We start from the raw sequence: 20,133 nt of genomic DNA on the forward strand, positions 1-20,133 counted from the left end.
CATTGATGTCTATGTTCTGCAGATTTCCACAACTATTCGCCTGCATTGCATTGGAATGCCAACCTGGGAGTGGATTAGCACAGAAGGGTTGTGGTTTATCTGCAAAGGCCTAAGATGGATCTGGTCTGTGTTACCAGTGAAATAATGAATGTGCTAGATAATACCTAAGACTTGAACAAAGCATCTTTCCCCACTGAAATTGCTGATATCAGCAACCCAGGGAATCAGCAATGCCAATCCCTTCCATCATGTGACACTGCTTGGGCTTAGCAATTGGCTACTAAACCACAGTACTGGTTGCAAAGTAGTCTCCAACTATTTTAACAATGTTCTTATTTACATCAGAATTCATGTGCTTTAACACTGTGCTGTACATTTTCAGTTCTTAGTGTGACACCAGGAAGTTCCATCCCAGGAATTACTACATGGGGGTGCATTCTGTCCTTTCTTCAGTCTAGTCTAGATCAGTGTTTGGCTTTGTTTATAATCAAGTGTGAAGTCTCCGCCTTGGTGGATCTATTACAGAGGCCACTTGGCTCTAACTCCTTGGTGAAGGCCTTTGAGTAGGGTTTTGCTCATGTTGTGCCTCCTGTACATTCTCATGTGACTCCATGGCATACCAGCCCCTTCCTGTAAGACCTTTAGAGACCACTCCTGGAAGTGATTGGGGATCTACCCTTGTGTTCCCTTTTGCAAGGTTACCATCCTCCTTGTCCATGGGGGGGACCACAGATGGCAGAGGAGAGGATCTGTGCGCCCGTTATATAGCAAAGGATGCTGGAAGGGTGTTAGCCCCCAGAGTTTCCATTAGCCAGGAGACCAGACCATTTAGGCTGGGTACCTTCAGATTTCTCCAGAAGGCCCACGAAGCGGAGGTTGTTGCAGCGTGAGTGGTCTTCCAGGTCATCCAGCTTGGCTGTAAGGGCCGCCATTTTGCGAGTGGCATCCTGCACAGATGTAGAAAAGGGGGCCACAAAGTCCTTCCGAGAGCTGATGAGCTCCTCAGCTGCTTTCGTTCTCTCCCTTAGGTTTTACACACCTTGCTTAAGGAGAAATCCACATAGATGGAGTCAATCTGAGCTGTGAGAGAAGCCCTGCAATCTTTTATAGCCTGTATGGTCTGAGCTAGTGTAGGACCTGTGGCTGAAGAGCAGAAACGGAGGAAGCTTCAGCTGTGAGATCCAGCGGTAGAGTTGTCGGAGCTTCGTGGGAGCCGGAGGTACCTTTCTCAGTGAGGGTAGGCCGTTTGTTCTGCCCTATTTTACGTTGGCAGCAGTGGGGAGGCAGAGCGGGGGCAGTGGAGCACCATGTGCCAGCCCTGGAGGAGGCAGAGAATGTGCAGGATGACTGGACGAATCGATCAGAAAGGACGAAGCTCAGACTTTAGCATCCTGAAAGGTCCACTATCAAACCACGCCCCCCCTCTAGCATCTAATTCTTGAGAAAAATCTGCTGCCCTCTGCCAGAAAGTTGTCAATGGGAAGGTGGTTTACCATCCAACATGGCAATGACCCAAAACATGCAGCAAAAATAACCAAACAGTGGTTGAAGGAGAAAAAGGTGAATGTCCTTGCATGGTCTAGTCTAGACTTAAACCACATAAAAAAACTGTGTAATAACTGGAAGACTGCAGTCCAAAAATAATCACCACCAAATTTAACTGAACTTGAACAGGTCTGCAAAGAAGAGTGGGCACATTTAAGTCTAGATGTGCAAAGTTAGTAGAGACATATTCCAACAGACTAAAGACTGTAATTAAAACACAGGGTGTTTCAACAAAATACTGACACAAAGGGGTGATTCTTTTTCCAACTCAGTGATTCTGTTTTTGCATTTTCATTTTTTATAAAAAAAAAATCTGACATGTCGGTGTTATATTTTTCACTTGGATTTTATAAGTTGCACTTTGTAAATATGGCTGGATAAGACAGGCGAGTGAATATTTTCTATACCCACTGTATTTATTTCTCATACAGTACAGGGCACAGGTCTTCGGTTATTATGAGTAAGTTATATTCTGCACCTTCGGGTGACGGAACATTGGCAAAGTCACTAAAAAACTTTAGACACTTCCTCATCTCACCCCACCCACCATGTGATGCTTCATTTTTTGCTGGTGTCATCAGGGAATAGATGCATCTCTGTAGATAGATGTGATGTTTTCTCTACCAAGACTGTTACTAACTATACAAACTCACTGCAGCAAAGAGTGTCGGCTATCTGGATCAGTGCTTCCCTGTTTCATACGGTGAGGACTATATTTATTTAATTTGATATGGGATTCATACTGCGCCGAATGTGCTCCCTTAGGAGTGCGTCTAGGCACGGAGAGACCCCAAATTCAAACTTTAATTACCCAAAGGTAGAAGAGCCTAGGGTGTAGAATTTGAAGGAGGTAATATAAAACAGGGAAAAACTGGGGAGGGGCAGGCGGGGCTAACCCTCCAGTTGGAGGAGGAAAAAGAGCATTCAAAGACCATGGTTTTGCATGGTTCCTATTTATCAGATTATCTGTAGGCCTGAATAAAGAGGTGGGTTTTTAAACCCTTCCTAAAACTCAGGAGGGGGAGGGTAAGGACCTTAGAGATGCTGGAAGGAAATTCCACAGCTCATTCCCCCTTGTGACCAGGCGTCTGTTGCCAGTGGATTGTAGTCTGCTAATTGTTGGTTCTGTGAGATGTAAGTTAGCTAAACAAAGTGATCTTGAAGGCACATCTCCTCTTCCTCCCCTATGCTTCCTGTCCCGGGATATATGAAATGGATGCTGACATTGGTGTTGCTGGGTCCAAATTGTGGCGCTCCTCCGTTTGGTGGGTAAGTCTTTGGGGGGTCCTTGTGTTTCTCACTCTGCTGACCATTGGGTTGTGCCTTAGTGGTGCAAAAGTTCCTTTGTACTACAGGGTCATCTTCCCTATGGAGCCATAGGGTCACATCTCACTCCCTGATCCCCTCATGGAGGCGGCAGGTCCCTCGGAACCCCAGCTTCCCATGGTTGCACTGACGGCAGTCCTTGAGTCATTGGTATCCCGGGTGGAAGTAGCGTGTGGGCAAAGACTCGGGAGGAAGTGCTCCCCTATCTTCCCCTGCTCAGTTTGTCTCATCTGATTCTGAGCCTGATGCCGCCGGGGACGTGGCCCGTCCAGGGGGGTTTAATATGTCGCCCCCTGACCTGTCTGATAGTGAGGATGAGTCCTCTGTGATCTCAGAAGTGAGTGAAAAAGCGTTGGTGGATGCACTTGTTACTGCAGTGCGGGAGACTCGATGGAGGGTGTGGCTGTGTCCTTTGGTACGCATAAGTCACATCGCACACCAAGGGTGTTTACTTATCTGCCTTATTTTGATTTTTCAGTACGCTACCCTCTGAAGAATCACTTTTAAAAACGTGGACTACCCCACCAGTGGTGGACCCTCCTGTTTCCAGGTTGAATAAAGCAACCATAATCCCAGTAGAGCATGGGTGCTCAACCGTGGCCCTCCAGCTCTTGCGGAACTACAAGTCCCATGAGACATTGCAAGCCGCTGACACTTACAAGCTTGACTCCCAAAGGCAATGGCATGATGGGAATTGTAGCTTTGCAACAGCTGGAGGGCCACAGGTTGAACACCCATGCAGTAGAGGAATCCCTGTCCTTTAAGGACCTGGCTGACAGGAAAGCAGAGGCTGTGGCATGCAGCATGTTTACTATGTCTGGGTCGGCATTGCGTCCAGTCTTGGCCTCTGCCCTGATGTCGCAGACCCTAACTGAATGGGCCAAGCTTTTGTGCCAGGGTCTGGGTAGTGAGCAGGTTCCCGCCTCTTATGTTGATTTGGCAGACCAGTTGGTGCATGGGCTGCAGTATATTTGTGATGCAGCCTTGGATGCAGCTCCTGTTCTGTCCAAGCTGTCTTTTCTTCAACGTGGGGGGGTGGTCGTTGAGAAGAAATTGACTTTGAGCACCATCAAGTGCCAGGTGTCTGCCTTAGCAGTCTTCTTTCAGCGACCCCTAGCCACTCACTCTTCAGTTCGTACCTTCATTCAAGGATTCCGGCATGTGGCTCCACCTGTACAGTCTATTTTGCCATCATGGGATTTAAACTTGGTGCTATTGGTTCTCCAGAAACCTCCATTCGAGAATGTTCGGGAGATTCCATTACCAACGTCCCAGAAGGTGGCATTCTTGGTGGCTAATACCTTGGCCCGCAGGGTTTCAAAGTTGGTGGCATTATCCTGTTGTAGTCCCTATTTAGTACTCCATAGGGATAAAGTGGTTTTTCATCCCTGCCCATCATTTCTTCCCAAGGTTGACTCTGACTTCCATTTAAATGAGGACATTGTGTTGCTGTTCTTGTGTCCCAAGCTGGCGATTCGAGTGTATCTGGCAGCCACAAGGACCAAGGAAAGGGCTGGCTGCTTCCTCGGCTACCATCTCCAGATGGATCAGACAGACTGTGACTCAAACCTATTCTATTAAGGGTCGGGTTTCTCCTTTACCTATCACGGTGCATTTTACTCGGGTGCCTAATACTTCTTGGGCCTTCCGTCATCAATCGTCAATATCACAGGTTTGCAAGGCGGCCACTTGGTCATCAGTGCATACTTCACTAAATTGTATAAAATAGATATTTTGGTATCTGCAGATGCTTCTTTTGGCCGCAAGGTTTTGCAGGCTGCTGTTTTAAGAGGGGGGTGTTTTTTCTTTACATTTTTTTATTTCAGATGGGACTCCTGTGACCCAGTTAAGGCTCCCGTGTCCTGGTTAGGGCTCTTGTGGTTAGCCTTGGGTTATTTTGCCCACCCCTCTTTTTTCTTTGCCACTGCTTTTGGATGTCCCAATGGTCAAGATTAAGAAGGCGCTGTGTCCGTCGATGAACAAAAGTTAATGGGATTTTTGTACTCACCTTAAAATCCATTTCCCTGAGTTCATCAACGGACAAGGCACCCACCCCTCTATGGAGTTTTTGATACTTATTTTATTGCTTGCTACTAAACTGAATACATAGAGCAAGGAGGGGGTTATATACTGACTGAGGACAGCCCATGTTTGCCTAGTCCTACTCTTGCGGAGGCGATAAAACCCAATGGTCAAGATTAAGGAGGCGCTGTGTCTGTCGATGAACTCCGAGAAATTGATTTTACGGTAAGTACAAAAATCCCATTATTTTTTACTTTTTCTCTATTTTTTGGGGTTCAGGAAAACCTTTGTTACTGGAAAAAATGTCCGGTCCTTTTATATGACAAAGACCTAAGGGATTGTTTATCATACACCCCATCCGTCATCTATCAGAGAACAAGGAACTTGCAAGATATACTGGTACATAGCCATTTCGAGTAGAAGAGAAAACCAAGTGTCAACATGGTTTACCAGGGAAACAAAGTGGCTTGCCCATTTGTCCCAACAACAAAGGAGTTTCTGAAAACATCCTGCAGCTGTTACAAATGCGTAATAGAGAACTGTATCAGGCATGCACAAGCATGATGTGATGACATCATTGTATTGTAATGCGTGCAATGACATAATTGAGCAAATCAAAGTGCTATTTTAAATAGTGCAAGCTAATGGCGCCCATTATTGGGCACATGGCACAATTTTTGTTGTTCTGAACATTTCCCTTAGTCTTTATGACAATTTACTATTCCTGACAAAGTCCTTTTTGGTACAAAACGGGCTGAGTTATTTATGTGTTTAATGTCAGCGCTGTTTGCTGGAGTTTGGTTTAGATTGGTATTTTCAAAGGGAGTGAATAACCAATGTCCATTTTGGCAGAATGGTTTGAGACAGGTTAAAACTCTCTCTTGGTAGTAGGCCTAATCATAGTACATTTTTCATTCGCACACAAATTTGCTGATCAGGCTTTGGCTGATGCCAGTTTCAGCTGCAGAGTTTTGCAGAATGTAGTTTAAACTCTGTCTGGCCATATTAGCCTTTGAGGGTTCTGAGAGTTTGTTGGCCATAATTTTTTGTTGCCTCTTAGTTACCCTCCCCTCAATAACTGCTTTGAGACTTCCCATCCGTTATGATAAAAGACCTGTGACCTGTACAAGAAAGAAAATTAGATTGAAGTTATATGAAAGTCAAGTTAAAAAAAACAAAAAAAAAACATGTTATACTTTCCTGCTCTGTTCCCTGGTTTTGCACAGAGCAGCCCAAATCCTCCTTTTCTCTGGTCCCCCGTCAGCACGCCTGGCTCCACTGTCCTGCCAAGTGCCCCCACAGCGAACAGCTTGCTATGGAGGAACCCAAGCAGATAAACTCCAGAGCCACTGCTCTGCATGTCCATTTAGACACAGAGCTGCAGCTCGGCTTTGCGTCCTCTCTCTTCGCATTGGCTAACTGGCTGTGATTGACAATGGCTCCAGCTGCTGTCTCAGCCAATGAGGGAGAGACCCTGGAGAGACTAGATTTTTGTGCATATGGGGCTCAGATAAGTATTTGTAGGTCTGGAGGGGGCTGCTGCACACAGGTGTTTTACCTTCATGCATATAATGCATAAAGATAAAAACCTTCAGCCTTTTAGAACCACTTTAAGTACCTTAAAAATTCAGTTTTTGTACAGGAAACAGGCTCCTCCCCCACTGTGCTATTGGTCCTTTGTTGCTTGCTACAAAACTGAGGATCACATGGAGAGCCAGAGAGGGGTTTTATGAGGGAGTGTCTTTGTCAGTGTCCAATCACCTAAGGTGGATCATATAACCCATCTGTTATGATCATCTGTATCCTGTACTGTACTCCAGGAAAATAATTTCACAGGTACTTAAAAAATATATTTTGTGACGTTTAATGATTTTAAGCCTTCAGCTTGCTGACAACACCCCATCTCTGATAATACCACTGAACCAACATTTTAAATTAACGCAACACATTTTTAAAGAGGAGCTGCTGTCTACACTCCTGCGTTATTTAGTCATTTACCCAGCATGAACTGGCCATTGGAACGATTTCTTGACTAAAAACTGCTTTTATTTGTATTTGTTCTATACTAATGAATGCTTGACACTTAAAATGTGTATGTTGCATAGGAATGGGACCAATGCCTTGGACAGTCAACTCTGAAATATACCCACTGTGGGCAAGGAGCACAGGAAATGCGTGTTCTTCTGGAGTAAACTGGATATTTAATGTGGCGATTTCACTCACATTTTTACATACAGCGGAATATCTTACATATTACGGTAAGGACATTTGAATTTCTTCCTGCTAGCAAGTTTTTCCAGTACTGCTTGTACCTTTATGGAGAGTATTTTTTATTTTGGATTTCAAATAGTTGTATGAAATGTACATTCTGATATATCTGCACAAGAGCGTTTTTAACAGTAAAATATGTCATCAGTTATGTTTGGCACCACATGCCTTAGCGTACAACTAAAGCCAAAACTTTATATTTTTTTGAGTTTTGGACAGAGTGGAGATGGATAAGAACACTTCTCTGTACAGAGATTTACCCTCCCTATTTGTCCTATTTACCATTATTGAAAGTGAAAAGTAATGACTGAGAGAGCAGCACAGCAGACTGTGGGTGTGTAAGTGTGCTTTGATCTCCCTGTCTCCTGCTGTGTGTTAGAGTGTAAAAGGAGCATCAGGCTGTGTGCCTGGGCTGTACACAGTAGGGCAGGGCAGCAAGGAAGTGAAATCCTTATGTGTCTGTTGACAAAAGATGCAGGAAAAACTTTCAGAAGGATGACAGGCTTAGAATCCAATATGCTATCCTGCATTATGGCTCTCTATTTAGATCCCTCTGTCAGAATCTCAGTTAATGGTTCCCTCTTCCCAGTTTTAAAATCAGAAATGGTACTCCCCAGGTTTTTTTTTTCCTCTTTCCCATCCTTTGTGCCTTAACAGTGGAACATCTTGCTGTGTCATTACGTCAGAACACTAATATATACGGCTTCGGATAGGTTCCCATCATACGAAATGTGCCATTTGCGGACAACCTTTTTCTATATTTGACAAATCCTTCTCTTATAATCCCTTCTATTCTACAAGAGTTTCAGTGTTTTGGTTTAAATAGTAACTTTAGGGTGAATCGCATCAAGTTAGAGATATAAAATGTCTCGCCATCTCCGACCCAGCAACAACAAATGGGAATCGATTTTCATTTTGATATCTGTTCTTCCATATGCTATCTGGGGATCTACCTTTTCACAAATTTTTCAAGTGAAATAAATTATGAACAAACCAACACCTATTCATTAAAACATTTGTTGTGGTTAGGTAGGATTAATGCCATCAAACAAGATATTCTCCTGAGGTTCTTACACATCTTCCAGACACTACCAATTGTTGCTAACCCGACATTTCCACATGCTATACAAGCTTCTGCCTTAGGCCCATGCCATGAAGGCATACATCGTAGAATAGCCACAGTAATACAGTCAGAACCCAGCCCTCATCCTTACAAGGGTAGGTATACTGGAACCCAGAACTATGGACCATTGACTTTAGGATACACCTTCACTCAGTCCTTCAACCTAATCCAAATACTTGAAGGATTTGATCAGAGCCTACCCCATTTGAGGTTCTTCTTCAACATCCCCTACCTACCCACGTAATATCAGCTATATACTCCGCTCTTGAATCCCAGTCCCATACCTCACTCCCCTCATATGTGGCTATTTGGGGAAAAAGAGCTTAGTATTACTATTACCCCAGAATAGTGGAACAAATGTTTTACTTAACCAGTTGCCTACCTTAGGTGTCTTACAGACGTCCATAAAACCCCGTCCTCTGTACACAGGGCGTGTCTTGTATGTCTTGCAGGACCTTATCTTTTCTTATCTCCTTCTACTGAGCTCCTGTGCTCCTTTTTTTTTATAAAGCACATATATGCATGGTTATCTTTTAAGGATTTACTGTTAAAAATACGTGGTTTTGAGTATATTTGTTTTATTTTAAATTGGTAAGGACTATAAATTACTGGTGCAAGTGAGAAAAATTAAATGTATGCAAAAAATCTATTTCTTTTCGTAAATAACTTTAACATGCTTTGTAGAAAAACATTTTTTTTAATGTTGCGGTAAATAGAACAAGCTGCAGCATAAGATGTATGTTTTCCTCACATTAATGGCACTTGTGTTCTAAATATTACTGATCAAACTTGAAAAAAATGTTTTTTTCAGATGTTTATTCTTTTTCCCCCTAAAATGTAAAAAACAATCTTTTAGGGTCACGAGAGAACCCCCTTTTGTCCCCCCAAAAACAATATATGTATCAATTCTTTATCATAAGTAATTACAAAGTTAGAGACTCATGACCAGACAAATGGCAGAAATGTGAAATATGGTCTGGTCCATAGGGGGTAAACAGGTGTGAGAGCCGAAGTGGTTAAGTCACAAATTATCCATAACCAATAAAGTACAGGAAAATATTGTCAAATTGATTACTAGGTGATATAAATGCCCAGACTGTCTATTAAAATGGAGCATTAGTTAGAAAGTTAAATCCTGATAGATCACTTGAGGCTGGCCCCTATTGCAAGTATAGCTATGTAAAACATTACAAATAGGTGCCTATACTGTTCAAAGTCCAGTAATGTTACCCTGCACATGTTCATTCAGTTGCTAGCTATTCTCAGCACGGTGTCTAAAATCACAGCCACTAGAGGCTGATCAACTAACCGCTTTAAAATGTACTGTTGCTGAAGGGGGAATAAAGTAACAGTTGATATATTGTGTTGGAGAAGACAGATTAGGAAGGGAGTAAAAATAAGCAGAAGAGTGAAAGGACAAACTCTGCTGCCAGGGAGACGCAAAAGAAACTTCAAAGGATAGCGTCTTCCTGATGTTCTCTCCGTTAAACCCCTGACAGTGACAGGGCTATGAGAGTGGGCACTATAAAGCTTTTGTCATTGTTCCTTTCTATCTGAGCCAATGCATACAATCAAGGATTTAAATATACATATATTAATTGAAGAAAGTGACATTATTTTTTTAAGACCAAGGAGAGGGGAGTGTTTTAAATAAGGAAAAGACTGCTTTTATTAAAGAACAATAATTGTTATCAAACTGTTATGGGGAAAGGTCAGCCTTAAGCCTTTTGGCCTTCATTGGTCCCTGAGTCAGCAGCTGCGAAGTGCTGCTCTAAGCTCCAAAGGAAACAAGGTAGCCAAATTGTTATTAATGTGTAAACGTTTGGGTGGACTGCACCTTCTTGGCCTAGTTACACTGTCCATATCATCTACACACTTTACACTATAACTGGATAAAAACTATTTTTATAATAAAAGCACCAGTAGTCCTGTAATGTTGTGAAAATCATCATGTTTAAATGCTACTAGTATAATTACCTGAGGTGAAAACAAAGAGGGAACAGAGAAGAAACCGAATTGGCTCATGTGAAAGAAAACTGCTTGGACATGCTTGCATGAATCTAAACGTAAGGCCTCATTCACTGTGATACAGTTAAATCTGCGTTTATATGCATTTAGAGACATTTCAAAATGCATGTAATGATTTTTCAATGGTGCCATTTACACTTTGTGTTAACCTGTATTTAGGTGAAGTCAGTTTAGCTGAGTTTAAAGAAGACAGAATGTCATGCCTCCAGGTCTAAAAATTGCTAAAAATACTTTCTTACAAGAATTAAAAATTGTTTATACTTTCAGATCGCTTCTGCATTTGGAAAAGCTAAATACAGGAGTGCCAGTGTGAATGATGCCTAAAGCTGTTAAATATCCATTTAAAGATAATGTGTGTAATTGGTGAGGTAGAAAATTCTGCTATTGCCCATGTAGCTACAGATGTCTGTTTCTTGACCCTCTCATGACCTAGTGACCGTTTCTGTCCAACAAATATAATTTGTGCTAGATGACTAAGATTTATAGTGCAAATTAATAAGTGCTGTTTCACAATGACTGATTCTCTTTAAGAACAGGCATAACGATGTACTTAACCAACAATTTCCTTCTTGCTCTATTATTTTCTAACGCTAATGTAGATTTCTGAAGTGGTTAAAATGCATTCAGCCCTTCTGTGCAATAAATAGGATAAGCAAAGATGAACATCTGTGTTTGATCACAGTAATATTTACAGTAATTACTGAAGATTTGCAGACATTCCCATCACTAAGCAGCTCTTTGTCAGTGATTTTGAAGGCTGCCGCTCGTGCATGTTTTCAGCTTTGTGTTAGAAGCCTTTCTGTAAAAATATTTAACCACTTTACAACCGGGCCTATTTTGGCACTTCTCTCCTTCATGTAAAAATCTAATTTTTTTTGCTAGAAAATTAATCATAACCCCCAAACATTATATATATTTTTTTTACCAGACACCCTAGGGAATAAAATGGCGGTCATTGCAACTTTTTTTCTTGCACAGTATTTGCGCAATAATTTTTCAAACGCCTTTTTTGGGGGGAAAATACGGTTTCATGAATTAAATTACAAAACAATAAAGTTAGCCCAATTTTTTTGTATAATGTGAAAGATGATGTTACGCCGAGTAAATAGATACCTAACATGTCACGCTTTAAAATTGCGCACACTCATGGAATGGCGCCAAACTTTGGTACTTAAAAATCTCCATAGGTGACGCTTTAACATTTTTTACAGGTTACAATTTTTGAGTTACAGAGGAGGTCTAGTGCTAGAATTGTTGCACACCTCACATGTGGGGTTTGAACGGCGTTTACATATGTGGGCGGGACTTGCATGCGTGTTCGCTTCTGCGTGCGAGATAACGGGGACAGGGGCGTTTTAAAAACAATTTTTTTTTATTTTACTTCCTTTTTTTTATTTTTACACTTTTTTTTTATCACTTTTATTCCTATTACAAGGAATGTAAACATCCCTTGTAATAGGAATTAGTGTGACAGGTCCTCTTTATGGAGAGATGTGGGGTCAATAAGACCCCATATCTCTCCTCCAGGCTTACAAGCATGAAATCGATGAACAAAAAATCACCGATCACATGCCGACAGCCGCGATTGCGGCTTTGTTTACTTCCGGGTACCGGGCGTGAAGTCATAACGTCACGCCGGGCCTCCGACGGTCATAGAGATGACTGGGTCCCGCTGCCTATAAGAACGATCAATCGCCAGAACTGCCGCTTTGATCGTTCTTATCATGCAGAGAATCGGCGGCTGCAGGCATCATTCAGATATCACCGCACAAAGTCGAGGACGTCCCAGGGACGTCCTCGGTTGTCAATGGTTAAATATACCATTAGTATGACCTGAACATATTGATTTATGTTTGTATGTTTATCAAAGGTTGGTTCACCGCATACATCTTCACTTTACAAAATATTCACCATTTTTAATGTTTCTGTGCTGAAACTCTCTTTATTAGTATACCACAGTGGTCTCCAAACTGCGGCCCTTAGCTTGCTTTCATCTGGCCCTTGGGCACTGTTTCATCCACTGATACTAACAGTGATACCAATAAAAGGGCACAATACCTCCCAATGACACAGATAATGGGGTCCACTTTCTCCCAATGATGTCAACGCTAGGCCCTGATTCCCACCATTGGCACCAACAATGGGGCCCAATGATGGGGCCCAATTTCTCCCTTGGACACCAATGGTGGAGCATTGTTTTTTTCCCTCTGACATGAGGACCTTTTCTACACCCAATGGCCATAGTTCGGCCCCCCAAACGGCTGGAGGACCGTAAACTGTTTCTTTGTCTCGAAAGTTGGGAGACCCCTGGTATAGAGGATTTTACAGGGTAAAAAGCATTAAACATATGTTGCTTCAAAGTGGTTTTATACCCTTATATATACCCAGTGAAGTGACTGGTCTCAGGCGATACACAGAGATGAAACAAATCCTCCTACATAAGGTGTATCTGTTTATCTGAGATATTCTCTTTTCTACATCTGTTCGAAGTGTAAAAATTATACAGCCTTGTCTGAGCTGTCAGAAAAAAGGGGGCAGAGAGCTGAAGTTACACTCTGCATAGCTCAGTGAGAAGAGCTCTGAGAGCTGATTGGAGGAAAGGGACACACCCCTGTTCACAGAACACACAGGAACAGAGCTGAGGCTGTCAATCAGCTGGCGCTCCCTCCCCCGTCACCTTATTTCTCTTGGTGTCAGGAAAATGTATCAGATGTGATTCATGCTGACAGAAGAGGAATGAAGAAGCAGACAGAAATAGCATAACATAGTGCTTTTAATTCAGACAAGTACACACTATAGAGGGATATGCTTTGTTCATATGTCATGTCTGAAGTTTACAACCACTTTATTGTTTTCATTATTCTGTACCTCTAATTGCTGTAGTTAATGGCTCCAGTGATAGTTTAGCTTTGGTCAAAATACCGCTTTTATCTGTATGTTGGAAATCTCTCACGTGCACGTAGAATACATTTTATACACTTAGTTTAGAGGGAATTTTTTAATTCAATCTTATTTTATTCATAAGAAGAAAACGAAGAGACATAAAGACAGATAACGTCTCAAACATTACATACAGTGAAAACAATTACATCAACAGTAAGCAACGTGTTTGACATAACAAAATCATGTCTAAGATACGTGAGAAAAGGGAACGAGAGCATGTGTACGCGGACCACTACAAGGCTGTTCAATTAAACAATCTCCAGATATATAAAATAGACATTAATTGCATCCACCAACCTCACATTAGTGAGGGGGTCAGTGTTGCGCCGCATTCGGCATATTAGGGGAGATTATGTATGAATCTGCAAGTAAAATAAGACATATGGGGTCACATAACGAATCGGTAACAATAAGCGGGTCGAGGCCATGATACGTTGGCTCAATAAATTCCTAAGGATGTATTTAGAGATCAAGAAAAGGAGAAGAAGCATGGGCAGACAAAGAGGGGGGTAGAGAGACGTGGGCAGACAAAGAGGGGGGTAGAGAGACGGGACAAGAGTCAAGGGACAAGAATCACTCCATCATGACATCAGGGTCACATCATCCAGGCCACCCTCGGCCCAAGAGATAAACTCAGAAGAGTATCGGAACATGGACCATGAAGTCCAGGTGAGAGAGAACTGTTCGCTTTTACCACCCTCTTCCGCCAACAGACGCTCAAGGTCCCTTATGCGGTCCACTTCAACAGCCCAATCCCCCAGCGAAGGCTTGTTTGCCGATCTCCAATGACGGGGGATCACCACTCTGGCCGCCGCCAAGAAGTGTCGCAGTACATCGTTTTTGATGGATTTGAACGTGCCAGGAAGTATAGATAAGAGAGCCATCTCATGGGAAGGGTGAATAGAGGTCGCCATCAGTTTGCAGTATAGTTTGAAAATCCGCTGCCAGAATCCCTGCACAGGAGGGCATTCCCACCAGATGTGGAGCATGGTTCCCCGGGATCTAAGACACCACCAGCAGGTATCCGGCACTGCCAAATTGAAATGGTGGATAGTTGTTGGGCATCTGTACCATCTCGTTGGCAACTTGTACCCCTTCTCCTGGGTCTTCGTGGCCAAGGATAGCTTGTGCGTCAGGATAAAACACTTCTTCCAGTCTATAAGAGAAATAGAGTAACGAAGGTCCGTCTCCCAGGCCACTGTAAACGGCGGGGGGTCAGGGGAGAAGATAATGAGAAACAGGGAGTAGAGTTGAGATACCACATGTGTTGGAGGTTCCGCCTGCAGAAGGAGCGCCTCAAACCCCGTCGGTTCATCAAGGATGTCCGGAATGGATGGGAAAGTTCGAATGTAAGAAGTAATCTGTTGCCTCTGAAGCCACCGCATGGGGTGTCGGGAGGTCGGATCGGTCGGGGTATCAGTCCTCAGGGTGGGGTCTGCTCGAAGGACCTGGGCAAGTCCTCCTTTCGCCATGGTCCGAATCTCGTTACGGACATGGCCGGCGGAAAGGCCGCGGTCCCAAAGAAGGGAGTCATAGGCCCCATGTGGTTCGACAAGCCCCTTCTGGATCGCAAGCGATCCCAAACCTGGATCGTTTGAAGGGTAAGGTCGCCTAAAGGGCCTGAACCCCCCCCCCGAATCAACTGGGTTCATGTGGCTTTCCAACTGAACCCAGAGTTTGGTTGAAGAATGATGGAACCAGTCTAGTATACGAGTGAGCACCACAGCCTTATGGTACAAGGAGGCGTCTGGGGCTCCAGCTCCCCTCCTAACCTTTGGAAGAGATAATGTTTCATATTGTATTCTGGGACGGGCAGCGTTCCAGATGAATTTGGAGAACATCCGGCGCAGCTTCTTGAAGTACGAATTAGGTATATGAATAGGAATGGTTTGGAACAAATATAGGAACCTAGGGAGAACATCTATTTTCAGGGCATTCACTTTACCTAGCCATGAGAGCCGTTTGGACGCATAAGTGATTAAATCTGCTTGGGTCCTAAGAAGTAGGGGGGTAAAGTTCAGGGAAAAGAGTTGGGATGGATCCGCCGGGATTTGAATTCCGAGGTACCTGATGGAGGTAGAGCCAGTTTTGAAGGAAAAATTAGTTGATAGTCTCCGTAGGTCTGACTTGGACAAAGATACGTTAAGGATTTCGGATTTAGTGTAGTTTACCTTGAAATTGCTAACCGCTCCAAATTTCTGAAACTCCTGCAACACTGAGGGCAAGGATGTATGTGGGTGTGTCACGAACAAGAGCAGTTCATCCGCAAAAAGGGCGAGTTTAGTATGGGTGGGCCTGATTGTTATGCCCTGGACCGAGGGATTGTTAAGTAGAGCAATGGCTAGATGTTCCATTGTAAGAACATAGAGGAGGGGGGACAGCGGTCAACCCTGTCGAGTCCCGTTAGATATAGAGAAGGTCGGAGATAGCGAGCCGTTCAATTAGAGGGAATTTTTTATAATGGTACAATGAAGTCTTTTTCTATTAAATGCGAACCATATAATGTGGCTAAGCAGAAACATCTGGCAAGAGCACAGCTATCCACACTGGCTTGTAAGGAAGGGGCATAAACTTTCACTGTGCAGCGCAGAATGAAAGCAAATGGCCATTATAGATGGCTGATCACCTGGGAAAAAATACACTTTGCACTGCTAATAATTGAAAAAAAGTGCCTACCAGAAAATGTTACAGCCATGTCCTACACACTGGGTCATTTTGCTAAGTTGTTGCACCTCATTGTACGAATTGAATCAGTCTGCTGTGGTTACAGTAAGTCAATGTTTAGCAAGGTGAGGGCTGTTGGCTTTGAATAATATAAGAATGAAATTTTAATGGGACAAGGACTTGGTGATGGCGGTAAAATGTGTTGTTTTAGAATATTTTGGTGCTATGTTATTAAAACATTATAGATTGCCAACTTTGCCTTGGGTACCTATTGCCACAGACTGTTTTTTTTACATAATAAACAATAACAAATACCTCACTATCTTTGTGCTAGGAGCACGCCGTACTAACGGTCGAGACCTGAAACTCCCAGTTCTGGGTCACCTGATTGCGGTGATGGCCTCTGATTGACTATCACAGTTATCAGTCAATGTGAAGCCCCCCCCTGTGTTTTCTTTCTTTCTGGATGGAGGGAGAGATACATTGGGGTTCATTTACTAAAGGCAAATCAATTTTGCATTACAAGTGCACTTGAAAGTGCAGTCGCTCTAGATCCGAGAGATCTAGATCACATGCAAGGAAAATAAAAAAACATCATTTTTGCTTGTACATGTTTGGATGATAAAATCAGCAGAGTTTCCCCTCATTTCAGAATTTTAGGCAGGATAAAAAAAGCAAAATGTAAATTTTTTGTATTGTTTCTGGGCTGCACTACGGGTACAAACAACAACTAACACATATGTGGTATTGCTGTGTCAGGAACAGGAAAATGTATTTTGGGTTGTTCTTTGGTGGTCGGTTATGGTAGTAGCAAGAAAAATCCAGCAGAAATTTTTAACAATTATTTTTTTACTATTTTGGGCCAGTTTTTCCTTTGATACCATTTACCACCAAATGAAATCCCAATTTTGTCCTGAAAAAAAAAAACACGGTATAATTCACCTGTATGCACAAAGTAGTTGTGATGATATGTACGATTTTCCAAACACGGTCAAAGTTGTGCTTGGGCATTAACATTTGTTTTACCCTTAGATGCGAATGGGGTTAATTTTGGCCAGTAGAGGTAGATGTTAGGGCAATAATATGCAGATATTAGTAATTTTTTGGCCTGCAAGTTAAAAAGATGTCTCATGAAACATAAGTAATATGTAAATCAACCTTACTATTCAAAAGCGTTAATTATTTACACTTTTACATCGCTACTCTCTAGATATTATTAGCGGTGGGATTACTGCTTCAAAGATAAAAAGGATATTGCATATTATACAGTACAATATTCATATATTGATGTCAGTCTGTTCCTTTTTTCCTCTTTCCCTCTCTTGCCAATCTTGCTTTCACGTCTTTTTATTACGGTACTTTCTTTATCTTTTAAACAGTCTAAACAAAATATACAGTGCATATTTTAGTGTACATAAACTCAAAGTAAACATTAATATTTTTTTTTTTGTACTTTTCTTTTTTGCAGGAGCTTTTTTTTTGTACGCAGGATTTGCTTCTCTTGGACTTCTATTCACTTATGGCTGCCTACCAGAGACTAAGGGAAAGAAGCTGGAGGAAATTGAATCTCTGTTTGAAAATAGACTTTGTACATGTGGTAGCTCTGACTCTGATGAGGGGAGGTATATAGAATATATTCGCGTCAAGGGAAGTAATTATCATCTTTCTGACAATGATGCCTCTGATGTGGAATAATTTTCCTTGGCAGATGCATACCAATCATTTAACAACCGTCTGGAGAAGGACAGCTATAGGTGACCTCACAGTCCTGCTTCTGGTCTGGTCCTCTGGAGAGCTTAAAATAACCCTACCAAAATCTTGTTTGTTACTGGTTTAGAAGGATATTTCAGTTACTTGAGAGCAAAACAATTATATGTCGGAAAATAAATGGCTGGTCATATTTGGTTCTAATTCCTCTTACAGTTGTTCTCTAAACACTATTTTTAAATCAGAATTTAAGTTAATTTTAATTTTTTCAATGGTGTCTGTAAAATAGGACTAAAAGCTACGATTGTAAAATTTTTCATTATCTTACTTTAAGTCTTCCTTTTGTTAATGCCATAGCTGGGGGCATTACCGTAATATGCACATGATCAAAACTTATAGGCCGAAAAATATTGCATAGTTTAATCTGACTGTGATCAGATATACACAAACAACATGTTGTAGAAACTGTTCCTTCGAATTTTGTTTAAAATACCATTTGAAATGTAATTTTTTACAATTTCAGCTTTGTTACTGAAGGGTAGCTTTTTGCATGTAATAATATTTCTAAATATTTGTCAAACGACCAGACACAAAGCATATTGATATTAGGAGGCAAGATTAAAGGAGAAGTATAGTTAAAGCTTTTTTTGACCATATTTCTATGGATTACAGGAGTGCAGTTCATTCTGCCTGCTGTCGGGTCACAGAGTCTGTCCAGGCTCTGAAAAGATCAGCCCAGAAGCCTGGATCAGCACCTGACTCGGCAATCCACTGAGAGCCTGAGCCAGCCTCTCCCACCCTCTCCACAGCCCAGCACTCCAGTGAGCATTGGAGGGGAGAGCAGAGAACCATGACCGCCAGAGCGGAGGTGAGAACTGAGCGACCAGTGGTGTTTGATCGCTCAATTCTTACTGCAGAGCCAGCGGGGGACAAATCCAGCATCAGATCAATGCTGTATCCACCTAGGTGTGTATGTTTATTTTATTTTTTTTTAATCATGAATAAGCGCAGCAAAAGTTATAATTATGAAAAAGTCTCTGTGCCAAAGTTTAACAGCATTGTGTTGATCTTTAACACAAATCGCTACAGCTATCACATTAACTTAAGTGTTAGCAGAATATTTTTGTTTATTACAGTTGCTGTAGACACACTTTTCCGGTTTACACAGATTAGACAGATTAATAACCAATAGTCATTAAAATCCAGATTGCACATTAGGAACTATTGATACAAGAGGCACAGTATTTGTTTTTTTCCAGTGCTTCCTTAGAATGTAGGAAACATTTTGGCCTTAAAAGGGAATGATGATCAATGTTTTTTTTTGTTGTAGAAAAGTAAATAGTCTTAAAATTTTGATGTATTTGAACTTAGAAAAAAAACAATGTAATGACTTATTGTCACTATATTCTTCAGAGCTCTTTCAGTCTTCTTTGGGAGGCCTTTTGTTAACCATTTTATACCACTTATTTTTCATAGACTGCTGCTAAGAGCTGATGAGGGGCGGCCATGTAGTTTAGTGGTTAGCGAATATGCCTTGCAGCACTGTGGTCCAAATCTTGGCCAAGACACTGTCTGCATGGAGTTTGTATGTTCTCATTGTGTTCAGGCAGGTTACCTCCAGGTACTTCGGTTTCCTCCCACACTGCAAAAACATTTTTGGTCGGTTAATTGACTCCTATCTAAATTGTCCCTAATATGTGTTTACACATTAGTGATGCACATGTGTTATCACATTGTGCATGTCAGTCCCAAGCTGAGCAATTGAGGAGGGTAAGGAATGACCTGGTAACCTAGCTTGTACAAAAAAAAAAAATTCAGCATACATCACCACACATACTCTATCCAGGCTGACGTTTATGAACTTCAGTTCAAACAGAAAAAAAGAGGCAAATAGAGCTTCTGTGTGAACCAAATCACTTTATATCTGGTTATTTAGTATTGATAGACTATGATTTAGTTTTCTCCTCCATCTAACCGTAGGTTAATCGGTGCTGCCTGAGAGTATATCAACAAACCAGCTATAGTGATACAAAAGATGCCTTAAACCAAGAATCCTTCAGAACAGAAAGGTAGCAGCTAATACTGGTTCTCAGTTCCCAGTAACAGGACAAGTGGTGTGCTAGCAAGAAAAAAGGGTTAGCAACTGAGTGTAGGTGGTTGATGTAAATTGCTGTTGTGCTAATCACTATCTAGATAATTTGAACAAACCTAAACCATAGAAAATTATAATACATTTGTTTGAATGAAATCACTAAAAGTGATGTCACTCCTAAGGCCTCATGTACACTGCTGCTGGTAAATAGACGTTTAGGAGCAGTTGGGCTTTTTATTCAACAACCCCTGAAAAATCTGTTATCTTATCTCTACATGTACACAGGGTCGTTTATAGTAGTTTCTAGGCATTTGAGTTTAGAAGCATTTTTTTGTAACGCAAAAAAAATTATTAAGATGGATGTTCAGAGGCATTTGAAAAGCCAAATGCCTGTAACGGCTTGTAAATGCTGCGT

At 41.8% G+C, this 20,133-nt stretch overlaps 1 protein-coding gene across 1 annotated transcript in view; it reads left to right on the forward strand.

Annotated features, from left to right (window-relative positions):
* The window catches only part of SLC2A13 (solute carrier family 2 member 13), a 253,233-nt gene extending 233,739 nt beyond the window's left edge, over positions 1-19,494 (forward strand). The window contains 2 exon segments of the mRNA XM_040343614.1: positions 6,999-7,151; positions 17,388-19,494. Coding sequence (XP_040199548.1) covers positions 6,999-7,151; positions 17,388-17,614 — 380 coding nt within the window. The 3' untranslated portion in view covers positions 17,615-19,494.
* The last annotated feature ends 639 nt before the right edge of the window (positions 19,495-20,133 follow it).

Source organism: Rana temporaria, chromosome 3, assembly GCF_905171775.1.
Source record: "Rana temporaria chromosome 3, aRanTem1.1, whole genome shotgun sequence".
Taxonomy (NCBI): domain Eukaryota; kingdom Metazoa; phylum Chordata; class Amphibia; order Anura; family Ranidae; genus Rana; species Rana temporaria.